Below are 12,823 nucleotides of genomic sequence, written 5' to 3'. Positions count from 1 at the left end.
AATTCATCTGTTCCTTCAGGTGCCTGTTTTGTGGTTGAACCTGTGATAGCCACCAGGGAAGCAAAGATAAATTTCTTCTTCAAGTCTATAATCCAGTGGGAGAGATAGATGGAAACAGGCACTAGAACGTGCTAAGTGATGCATACTAGAGATAAGGGGAATAAGGTGCTATTGTGTGGGAGTGAAAGTGAAAATGGAGATGTAAATAAAGCTATGAGCTGGATCTTAATGGGAAAAGGAGCAGTAAGACACACAATAGAGTCTACTGCTTATTCAGATGTTAAGTTCTGTTGCCAGGCGCTGTGGCTTATGCCTGTAATCCCAGCACTTTGGGAGGCCGAGGTGGGTGGATCACCTGAGGTGAAGAGTTCGAGACCAGCCTGGCCAACCTGGTGGAACCCTATCTCTACTAAAAATACAAACATTTGCTGAGTGTGGTGGTGGTCACCTGTAATCCCAGCTACTCAGGAGGCTGAGGCAAGAGAATCACTTGAGAGGCGGAGGTGGCCGTGAGCCAAGACTGTGCCATTGCACTCCAGCCTTGGCAACAGAGCCAGACTTCATCTCAAGAAAACAAAAGATCTTTTGTTGCATGCATTTGGCCCATTTTACTGCTATTTGTAAGTTTAAAGACTTTCTATAACTGTTTTCCCATCATTTTATAGACTCCATAGATAAAATAGAACCATATGTTTTCAGTGTTTTAGTGGCAAGATTTATCATTTATTTTTTTATTTAGGAAAAACTTTTTATTTTTTATTTAGGAATATATAAGGCCTGATGCCTTATGACTTTTAATATGTATATTATGTATAAGTCATCAGTGACTGAATGAGAAACCCAGAAGTAGGTCCTCCTTCAAATGAGAGCACATCTAAACCATTCCTTTGTTTTTTGTGTGTGTGTGTTTTTTTAAAGAAAAAGAGAAAAGAATAATAAAGAAAATGAAAAAAAAATAATAATAAAGTAAATAAAAAAGAATGAAGGAGAGGAAGAAGGAGGAAGAGGGAGAGAGAACGGGGGTGTTGCTTTATTGCCCGGGCTAGAATGCAGTCTAAAAATGGGTATGCCTATAATTGTGCTTAATAATAGAGACATAAAAAAAAAGAGAGAGAGAAGAAAATAACAAGCAGCCAACCAATATTTCATTTAAACCTGTAAGTAGGTATGATGTGGTACTGATAAGAGTGTATATTTTGTGTATTTAAAGGGGGGAGTTCTATAAATGTTAATTGAGTTTACTTGTTCCGGATCTGAGTTCAAATCCTAGATATCATTGTTAATTTTCTGTCTCACTGATCTATCTAATATTGATGTTGGAGTCTCCCACTATTGTTGTGTGGGAGTCTAAGTCCCTTTATAAGTCTTACATATCTGGGTGTTCCTGTATTGGGTGCGTATATATTTAGGATCTTTAGCTCTTCTTGTTGTGTTGATCCTTTTATCATTATGTAATATCCTTCTTTGCTTCTTTTGATCTTTGTTGCTTTAAAGACTATTTTATCAGACGCAGAAATTGCAACTCCTTTTTATTTATTTATTTTTGCTCTCTATTTGGTTGGTAAATCTTTCTCCAAGTCTTTGTGTATCCTTGCATGTGAGATGGGTCTGGATGCAGCATACCGATAGGTTTTAGCTTTTCATCCAATTTGCCTGTCTGTGTCTTTGGATTGGGGGATTTAGTCTATTTAAATTTAGAATTAATAATAATATATATGAGTTTAATACTGCCATTTAATGTTAGCTGGCTGTTTTGCCTGTTAGTTGATGCAGTTTCTTCATTGTGTTGATGCTTTTTACCATTTGGTATGTTTTTGGAGTGGCTGGTACTGGTTGTTCCTTTCTATGTTTAGTGCCTCTTTCAGGAGCTCTTGTAAAGCAGGCCTGGTGGTGATGAAATCTCTGAGTGCTTGCTTGTTCGCAAAAGGTTTTATTTTTCCTTCGCTTACGAAGCTTAGTTTGGCTGGATGTAAAATTCTGAGTTGAAAGTTCTTTTCTTTAAGGATGTCGAATATTGGCCCCCACTCTCTTCTGGCTTGTAGGGTTTCTGTTGAGAGATCTGCTGTGAGTCTAATAGGCTTCCCTTTGTGGGTAACCTGACCTTTCTCTCTGGCTGCCCTCAGTATTTTCTCCTTCACTTCAACCCTGGTGAATCTGGCGATTATGTGCCTTGAGGTTGGTCTTCTCTTTTTTTTTTTTTAATTTAATTTTATTTTTTTGAGGCGGAGTTTCACTCTTGTTACCCAGGCTGGAGTGCAATGGCATGGTCTCAGCTCACCGCAACCTCCGCCTCCTGGGTTCAGGCAGTTCTCCTGCCTCAGCCTTCTGAGTAGCTGAGATTACAGGCATGTGCCACCATGCCCAGCTAATTTTTTGTATTTTTAGTAGAGATGGGGTTTCACCATGTTGACCAGGATGGTCTCGATCTCTTGACCTCATGATCCACCCGCCTTGGCCTCCCAAAGTGCTGGAATTACAGGCGTGAGCCACCGCGCCCGGCCGAGGTTGGTCTTCTTGAGGAATATCTTTGTGGTGGTCTCTGTATTACCTGGAGTTGAATATTGTCCTGCCTTGCTAGGTTGCGAAAGTTTTCCTGAATAATATCCTGAAGCGTATTTTCCAGCTTGGATTGATTCTCTTCGTCACATTCAGGTACACCTATCAAACATAGATTAGGTCTTTTCACATAGTCCCATATTTCTTGGAGACTTTGCTCATTCCTTTTTATCCTTTTTTCTCTAAACTTGTCTTCTCATTTTATTTCATTAAGTTGGTCTTCGACCTCTGATATCTTTTCTTCTGCTTCATCAATTCGGCTGTTAAAACTTGTGCATACTTCGTGAAGTTCTCGTGTTGTGTTTTTCTGCTCCATTATATTTCTCTCTAAATTGTGTATTCTTGTTAACATTTCATCAAACCTTTTTTCAGAGTTCTTCGTTTCTTTGCATTGGGTTAGAACAAGTTTTTTAAACTCACAGAAGTTTCTTATCATCCACCTTTTGAAGCCTGCTTCTGTTAATGGAATGCACTCGTTCTCCATCAGGCCTTGTTCTGTTGCTGATGAGGAACTGCGATCCCCTGTAGAGGGAGAGGCGTTCTGATTTTGGGTATTTTCAGCCTTTTTAGGCTGGTTTCTTCCTTTCATTATAGATTTATCCATTTGTGGTCTTTATAATTATCTTTATAATTGGGTTTCTGAGTGGACGTCCAACTTGTTGATTCCCAGCGCTAAAATCTGAGCAACCTACAGCGGCATTAAGACTGATGGTGCTTTTCTGACTCTGCACCAAGAACCACCGCACCAAGGTGGCAGCAAAACCGCCTTGCTGGCCACAAGAGTTGCACTGGCAACCCATGGGGTTCCTCCGCTGGGAATCTCCTGGTGCGTGAGAAACAAAAATTCATCTGAAAGTGTGGTGTCTTTTTCTCTGTGATTTCACTGGGAGCTACAATCCCGAGCTGCTAGTGATCAGCCATCTTGAATCTCTCCCATTCCTTTGTTAAAAAGTTTCCAGAGAAGGAAATTTTATTTTGTCTTGGAAGCTTATTCAACCTTTTCATTACCCTGGTGTTAACATGTTTACCTTATGTGTGAGTTAAATTTCTAGTGCTGCAATCAAGTTTTCCTTTGTTTTCTGATTACTTAGTTGAGAGGATTAAGTATTTTTATCCTGTCTTCAAAATAATTTATTAAGCATCCTCAACTTGATAAGTAGCTTGAAGAATTATTGATTTTATCTTGTTTTTGAGTAGAATTAAGTTTAATCCAACAAGTATATATGTAGTTTTAGTTTTTTTTTTTTTTTTTTGAGACAGTCTCACACTATTGCCCGGGCTAGAGTGCAATAGCACAATCTCGGGTCACTGCAACCTCCAACTCCCTGTTTTAAGCGATTCTACTGCCTTAGACTCCAGAATAGCTGGAATTACAGGTGTGTGCACTGCGCCCAGCTAATTTTTTTTTTTTTTTTTTGGTATATTTAGTAGAGATGGGGTTTCACTATGTTGGCCAGGCTGGTCTCAAACTCGTGACCTTGTGATCCACCTACCTTGGCCTCCCAAAGCACTGGGGTTACAGATGTGAGCCACCGTGCCCAGCCTAGTTCCTTTTCTTAAATTCACCTCTACCACTGTTTTTTTATCTGTGTGTTATTCCTGAAAATTTCAATAAAGGAATGCAAATTGAAGGATCTTGAAGTAAAACTTACATAATTACAGTTAACAAGTGACAGTTTTGAAAAAGTGCTAACCTTTGTGTGAAATATCAGACACTTAAGAATAGCTGTGTATTGCCCCAGTGAGTCTAATGCATTTTAAAACTAAAATTGCGAACTGCTGAAATGATTTCAAGACCACAACAGAAAAATATTTTCATACCTAAAGTGACCAATCCATTTATTATAAAGAAATTGGTTTCCAGCCAACTGTCATTTTAGAACATGAATTTGACTTTTGTTCTGATCTAGTTCTTAAAATGACCTGCTACTGCAGCTGCCACTGTACTTTTTCTTCCTTCCTTGTTTTGAAGGGTTGCAAACAACAGAAGGTAAAGCTGTTGGTGCATGAATGCTGTGACCTTTGTTTCTTTATGCACATTTAATCTCATTTTTATTTTACTTTCTGCGTCCTCACACCACTACCCCAACCCCTAATGAAAGTTCAGGGGAAAACTTTGGCAAAGTTGGTGACTTTTTTTTAAGGGGTGTGGGTCTCGCAATGTTTGTTGCTAGGCTGGACTCAAAACTCCGGTGTTCAAGCAATCCTCCTGTCTCAGCCCCCTGGAGTAGCTGGGACCACAGGCATGCGCCACTTCACCTGGTCCGGAGGCATTTTTATTTTATGCAAGAAAATAACAGTGTTTAGTCCCTGACAGAATAGGGCAATTACATATGAATTTGTTGAGTCTTACTAATCTTCTAAGTAATGGGAAAGCTATATTCAATCTGTTAGGGTAACTGTTTTAAGTAATGTTACAAGTTTTCCTTCCTTCATTGCATTTTAGATTTTTCTGATTTTTTTTTTTTTTTAAACAGGGCAATGTATTCCAAGATGCAGTCTTCAATCAAACAGTTACAGTTATTGAAAGAGAGGATGGGTTAGATGGAGAAACGTAAGTGAAAGTTGTAGTATTTGATCTTGATCTTGCTCCTAAAGTAAGACTGGAAGGCTTGCTTCTGTTTCAGCATTTTTTTAGATGGTGAAAATCAAATGGACTGTATAGATTTGGTGAAATCCTTACTACATTCATTCATACTTTAGGTGATTCTTATAACTATTAAAGTCAAATTAGGAAAGATAGTTGAAACTGATGGAAGAATCTCTTTAAAAGTTAGTATTGGCTCTCTGTCCTTCCTCTTGTCTAAATTTTCTACCCCATGCTTATAAACTGTTCACCAGCCTAAACTAAGTCTCATGCGTCTGAAATTACTGTTGAAAACATAAGTTAGAAGATTTTATCTTGAAAAAGTTAAGTGTTTGATGAATCTTTTTTTACTCTAAACTTACATGTAATACACTTAAGGTAATTTTTAAATTGGATTGTGCAAAATAATGTAATAGGCAGATGAAATTAGTGCAATTATTTTGTAAACTGAGCTTTTGAATATGTCAAATTTTAATTCTATTTTCAATCATAGTTTTGTGTGAGTGTGTTTTTTTTTTTTTTTGACTAATTGCTCTTAAAGGTAATTTATAAAACTTAACTGCCTGGATTTAAGTTGAATACCAAGTATTTTATTTCTTTTCTCCACAAGTTATTTGGAAAGCTTCTATCATGTATTAGAATTATAGTTGTAAGTAGCTGTGGTATTTCCTGTGAATTAAAGGCAGTTCATATTTTCTCCTTTTGTACCAGAATCTTTATGTATATGTTCCTTGCTGGTCTTGGGCTTCTGGTTATTGTTGGCCTTCATCAACTCCTAGAATCTAGAAAGGTAATTATGGATGAACACTTTTTACAGCCATATTTCCAAAGTTGTTAAGTACTAAGTTAAGCACAGTCTAGTTCTTTGTGGCCTCATACTGTCACTGTGGGTTTGTATGCTTAGAACTTTGTTGTACCATTTTAGAACAACACCTGAAGGTGAGACATCGGATATGTAAATTGATTCATTTGCACTGACTTTCTTCCTTTCCTTTCCCTTTCTACCTTGACCTCCTGGGCTCAAGTGATCCTCTCAACTCTGCCTCCCGATTGGCTGGGACCATATGTGTATGCCATCACACCTGGCTAATTTTTTAAATTTTTTTGTAGGGAGAGGGTTTTGCCCTATTGGTCAGGCTGGACTCAGACTCCTGAACTCCAGCAATCTGCCCACCTTGGTCTCCCAAAGTATTGGGATTATAGGTGTGAGCCACACATGCCTGGCTTCATTTAGACTTTGATACACACATAGAATTAGTGTCCTTTGTGCCCTTCAGAGTGATCTTTACCTCAGATTTTATTGTTCTGTTTTCTATACATTTTAATGGGTATATTATAGCATATATGTAGCATAATCTAGCTTTTATATTTTCTTTAATATTCTTTTTTTTTTTTTTGGAGACAAGAATCTGGCTCTCTCATCTAGGGTGGAGTGCAGTGGCATGATCTTGGCTCACTGCAACCTCCACCTTCCGGGCTCAAAGCTGAGCTCCCACCTCAGCTTCCTGAGTAGCTAGGACTAACAAGTGCATGCCACCACACCTGGCTAATTTTTGTAGAGACGGGGTTTTGCCATGTTGCCCAGTCTGGTCTCAAACTTTCAGGTTCAAGCTATCCTCTCACATTGGCTTCCCTAAGTGTTGGAATTGCGGGCATGAGCCACCATACCCAGCCTGCTTTAATACTCTTAATTATAGGAGTAATCCTTAATTAGTAAACGAGACCTTTCATTGGAAAAAGAAAACAAATTTTGTTGTATCAGTCATAATTCTGTTTTTGTGGCTAGAGTAATAAATGGTAACACTTAGGATCTGCCGTGGTCATGGTTGTCACTCTGGACTCATTCCTTACTACATCCTTATTTCCCTCCTCTTCCCCATTCCCTCACTCACCCTCCTCCTTTCCTTTCCCCCAGCCTACAGAAACAAAACCTATGTTGTTTCTCTCAGTGAGAAAGTATAAAATATTGTTATCAAATGTTAGTATAATCATTAAATCTTAATTGCTAGTCATTTTGATGAATATTTATTAAGCCTTAAGTCAGGGAGTCAAATCTATATTAAAATTTACAATGAATGTTACTATTAAGCTCTTTCTCTTTAAAAGAAACACTTTCGCTTAAATGTTAATTTCTAAAACTTAATGGTTGGAATTTTTGCTGTAAATTTATGTATTAGGGATAACTGCATCTCCATTTTTTTCCATCTAAATGAAACCATTCTTTTTTTTTTTTTTTTTTTTTTTTTGAGATGGAGTTTCACTCGTTACCCAGGCTGGAGTGCAATGGCGCGATCTCGGCTCACTGCAACCTCCGCTTCCTGGGTTGAGGCAATTCTCCTGCCTCAGCCTTCTGAGTAGCTGGGATTACAGGCACGCGCCACCATGCCCGGCTAATTTTTTGTGTATTTTTAGTAGAGACGGGGTTTCACCATGTTGACCAGGATGGTCTCGATCTCTTGACCTCGTGATCCACCCGCCTTGGCCTCCCAAAGTGCTGGGATTACAGGCTTGAGCCACCGCGCTGGGCCTTAAATGAAACCATTCTTATAAGTTACCTCTCTGTATTCAGGTTCTAAGTTGTGGATTATATAATTAATACTGTTTTTTATGTAGATAACTGAGGATTGTTGGTTTCTTGGGTTTTTTTTAGAGCAAGGCTAAATAATGAGTCACTTAAATTACTTTCTAGCAGTTTTGCTGTAAATACTCTAGGGAGAAAGTTTGAGGTTCTTAAATTGAGGTGGTTAGCTTAATGAGATGTTTTGCTTTGGTTTTGTTTTATCTGTGCTAATTGTTTAATTGTATTTAGCTTATGATGCTGGAACTGCCTGCATGTAACAGATGAGCAATTACCCTGAATTTTATTGAATATGGAAATAAATTTATTCTTTGATTACAATTTGATTCCTAAAGGGAAAGAAAATCATTGTATAAATAAACACTCTTATTTGGTTCACCAGTGGTACAATAACATAAACCTTTATATCAAGGGGAAAGGTCTTTAAAGCCTGAAAATAAATGTGATAAAGGTTTATTCTTTTTTTTTTTTTTTTTTTTTTTTTTTTTTTTGAGACGGAGTTTCACTCTTGTTACCCAGGCTGGAGTGCAATGGCGCGATCTCGGCTCACCGCAACCTCCACCTCCTGGGTTCAAGCAATTCTCCTGCCTCAGCCTCCTGAGTAGCTGGGATTACAGGCACGTGCCACCATGCCCAGCTAATTTTTTGTATTTTTAGTAGAGACGGGGTTTCACCATGTTGACCAGGATGGTCTCGATCTCTCAATCTCGTGATCCACCTGCCTCGGCCTCCCTAAGTGCTGGGATTACAGGCTTGAGCCACCGCGCCTGGCCAGGTTTATTCTTTATAGTTAGTGTTAGACGTGATTTTCTCCTTCCCTTTAATACTTGAGTAGGAGTGTGTTCTCGGAAGACTAGAAAAGAACATAACTTGTTTACTAAGATATTTAAATTAAGTAATTTGATAGGTTTTTTAAAAATTAGAGTAAACAGCTGGTCATGGTAGTATGTGCCTGTAGTCCCAGCCACTTGGGAGGCTGAGGCAGGAGGATGACTTGAGCCCAGGAGTTCCAGGCAGCATGGGCAACATAGCCAGACCTGAACTCTGTTTTTAAAAACGTTAAGTAAATGATATAATGGAATTCCTTTAAAATATGTCTTTATGTTCTTTTAGCGTAAGAGACCCATACAGAAAGTAGAAATGGGTACATCAAGTCAGAATGATGTTGACATGAGTTGGATTCCTCAGGAAACATTGAATCAAATCAGTAAGTAGTCTTATAGACTTGACTGGGATGTTTTCCTCCTAATTGGAAATTAAATAGCTTAGATTTAGTTTTAAAAAAAAAAAGCTGTTTCAGTACTGTTTAACGTTCATCTCTTCCATGACTTGTGTAGTATCTAGTATAGTGATTAATGAAGACCTTAAAGATTTATTCATTGTGTAGTTTTCTTATACTTTAGTTTGGAAATGCTTCCAAATCTGCAGCTTCTTGATGCATGTGTGAATTTTCTGTGTTTCTAATCTATTTACTGTCTCTTTTCTTTCTGTTGCTTCAGTGCAGAGTAGAAGAGGTGAGGCATTTAATTTTTTAAATCGTGTTTGCTAGAGTATTGGGGGCTCTCAAATAGCACAGAAATATTTTAAATAAAGCTTAATGAGTAATGGAACAGTTTTTCTTACATTTTACTAGAAAAACTATTAACTACCCACTATAACTTGAAAGAACCTAAAATAGTACCTGATAATTTACTTTACAGATACATTTCAGTTTTATTACATATTCAATTTGTTAAAATACTAATCTTTATAAAGGAATATAGAAAATTTTCAATTATAGAAGGACATTTTAAAAATGTTTATTATAAAAGCAATACAGTCTCATTATAAAAAATTAAATAGTACAGAAGTGAAAAATAAGTCAATTCCTGGCTTCATTAATTCTTTTTTTTTTTTTTTTAAGACAGAGTCTTACTCTGATGCCCAGGCTAAAGTACATTGGAGCGATCTTGGCTCACTGCAACTTCTGCCTCCTGGGTTCAAGCGATTCTCCTCCCTCAGCTTCCCAAATAGCTGGGATTATAGGCACGAACCACCACGCCCAGCTAATTTTTTTGTATTTTTAGTAGAGACAGGGTTTCACCATATTAGCCAGGCTGTTTTTGACCTCCTGACCTCAAGTGATCCGCCCACCTTGGAATCCCAAAGTGCTGGGATTATAGGCGTGAGCCACCATGCCTGGCCCTGTTTTCATAAATAGTATTATGTTTATAGTGTTCAAGAATTTTTTGTACATCTATAAGCATATACGTCTGTTGTTTCTATGTGAGTATTCAGTTCAGATTGTACCATGCTGTCTACACAGGTCTTCAGCTTCAGTTTTCATACCTTTGATATCTCTACAGCAGCTACATATATATTTACTTCACTGTTTTTAACAACTAGACAGTAATTCTTTCATATATATATATATATATATATATATATATATATATATATATGTAATGTTAGATTAAACCTGTTCTGTATTGAAGGATGTTGGTTACTTCTAGTTTTTCACTCTTACAGATAATGTAATGAATATTTTAATATTTAAATTTATAGGATAATTTCTTAAAGGTAGAATGACTAGGTCTAAGACTATATACACTGAATTTTCATGGAAAGGCCCCCATTTCCCTCCTAAAAGTGGGGGAAAAAAGATAGTGCCAATTTATATTCTCAGCAACGCACAGTATTGACTATTTCTCCTCTTTTCTTACTAATCGTTCTCAGGTGTTAAGTTCATCAGTTATTTTAATCTGTCAGTATGATACAAAATGGGTATCTTACTGTTTCATTTGCATTTCTTTAAGAATGAGATTCCACTTCTTTACACATAGTCGAAGTTGACCTTTGAAAGACACAGGTTTGAACTACTTGGATTTCACTTATATACAGATTTTTTTCAGTAAACGTAGTTGACCCTCAGTATATTGGTGGGTTCCACATCTGCAACCAAAAGCAGATGAAAAATACAATATTTAGCTAGGCATGGTGGTTTGCACCTGTAATCCCAGCACTTTGGGAGGCTGAGGCAGGAGGATTGCTTGAACCCAGGAGTTTGAGACTAGCCTTGGCAACATAGTGAGACCCAGTCTCTACAAATGATGAAATAAAAATAGGTATATTGATGTGGCTGAGGTGGGAGGATTGCTTGGGCCTTGTAGGTCCATGATTATTCCTTGATGGTGCCACTGCACTCCAGCCTGGGAGACAGTGAGGAAAGGAAATCATAGGGGAGCTAAGCTATGTGGACCCAAACGCGTAAGAATCGTGTAATGGACTTTGAGGACTCAGGGAAAGGGTAGGAGAGGAATGAGGGATAAAAGACTACACATTGGTATACATCGCTTGGGTGATGGGTGCAGCAAAATCTCAGATTATCACCACTAAAGAACTTACCCGTGTAATCAAACACCACCCGTTCCTCAAAACTATTGAAACAATAGTAAAATAAAATCAATTTTTTTTAAAAAAAGGAAATCATGATATTTGCAGGATACCAAACCTGAGTACAGGGAAGGCTTTTTGTATCCACGGGTTCCTCAGTGCTGACATCGAGACTTAATTAAGTATGCCCGAATTTGGGTGGGGTTGTGGTGGGGGAGTGGCCCTGGAACTAATTTCTTGCAGAGAATAGAGATGACTATATTGGCTAGTGTTTCTTTCCTGTGAATTGGCTGTTCAGGTCCCTTTCCATTTTTAAATTGTTTTCCTTATTGCTTTATGTGAGCCAGCTGCCTATTTGAAACACAATTACTGTATGGCAGTTGTTTTATGAAAAGTGGATACAAAGTATCAATAGCACAGGAGGAAGTCAGCATTAGATCTGAGTCTTGAAAAGTTGGGTGAGAAGGAGCCATTAAGGCTTTATGAGCTCTGCTAATAACATTTGACTCCTAGGTCAAAGACAGCCACTTTAAAGGAAAGGAATTACAATTTTGTGTTTTAAAAATTATGATAAGCTGGGCATGGTGGTGTGCATACATAATCTGAGCTACTGGAAATGTTAAGGCAGGAGGAGCTCTTGAGCTCAGGAGTTCAAATCCAGCCTTGGCCGCATAGCGAGACTCCCATCTCTAAGAGGAGAAAAAAAAAAAGGAAAACTTCGTATCACTTTGTGGAGGACTGCAAAGGAGCTGCTGGAAGTAGGGTTACAGTTCCATGATTTCAGTAAAACACAGAAGTCACTGGAGCCTAAGCCGAGGCAGTGGTGATGGGAGTAAAAGGGAGCAGAAAAATGTTTCAGAGGTGGGGAAGACGGGGTCTTTTGTGACTTGAAGTGTTCATGAGGGAGGAGTGAAAGCGTTCTGAACTTAGGCAATTGGGTAGAAGGTGATCCCATTAATGTCCCATAATCTAGGAAAGAGAAGCATGGAAGGGTGAGAGAAATGTGTTTGGATTTGCTGTGCTGAGCTCGAAAAGCCTTTGGGACTCCCAGATAAGGATGTCCAGAACATTTGAAAGTTCTGTTTCAGAGCACAAGTGAATCAAAATTTGGAAACGTTGGGACATATAGCATCAGTGGTAGCTCAAGTCATGGAAGCTACACATCTGCTTTTTTTTCATCTGAAACAGGGTCTCACTGTGTCACCCAGGCTGGAGTGCAGTTATGTGATCATGGCTAACTGCATCCTCGACCTCCTGGGCTCAATCTGCCTGCCTCAGCCTCCTGAATAGCTGGGACTTCAGATGCATGCCACCATGCCCGCCTAAATTTTTATATTTGTTGTAGGGAGGGGGGTTTCACCGTGTTGTCCAGGCTGGTCTAGAACTTAGGACTCAAATGATCTGTCCACCTCAGCTTCCTAAAGTGCTGGGAGTACAGGTGTGAGCCACCACACACAGCTCACATCTGCATATAGCAGTGATGCTCACACAGATGGCTCTTAAATCCTAGAGTACTTTTTGAATCCTCAGACTGTATTACATTCATCATATTGCTTATTTTAGAAAATTATTTAGAGATTGGTCAGCTGTGTAAGAGCAGTAGTTTCTAGTCTAATCTTTTTGAAAATGTGATAAAAGTTGTAGACTTTCTTAATCAGAAACGTGTTTATACTCACAACTCAGTTTTAGGTAAGTTGAAAAGCCCCCCGAAACCATCCATTAGTAACCTA

General features: G+C 38.4%; 1 protein-coding gene across 4 annotated transcripts in view; it reads left to right on the top strand.

Moving 5' to 3' along the window:
* SSR1 (signal sequence receptor subunit 1) overlaps positions 1-12,823 on the top strand; it is a 54,568-nt gene that overhangs the window by 13,842 nt on the left and 27,903 nt on the right. For 2 of the 4 annotated variants that reach the window (XM_010338068.3, XM_003927371.4), the window contains exons 5-7: positions 5,034-5,110; positions 5,855-5,933; positions 8,835-8,928. In XM_010338068.3, the coding sequence (XP_010336370.1) occupies positions 5,034-5,110; positions 5,855-5,933; positions 8,835-8,928 (250 nt within the window). The remainder of the gene's footprint in view (positions 1-5,033; positions 5,111-5,854; positions 5,934-8,834; positions 8,929-12,823) is intronic. The other 2 variants (XM_074398420.1, XM_074398419.1) reach the window with 1 other exon arrangement.

The sequence above is a fragment of the Saimiri boliviensis genome, chromosome 4, assembly GCF_048565385.1.
Source record: "Saimiri boliviensis isolate mSaiBol1 chromosome 4, mSaiBol1.pri, whole genome shotgun sequence".
NCBI classification, from domain to species: Eukaryota; Metazoa; Chordata; class Mammalia; order Primates; family Cebidae; genus Saimiri; species Saimiri boliviensis.
This window is presented reverse-complemented; position numbering and strand designations above follow the sequence as displayed.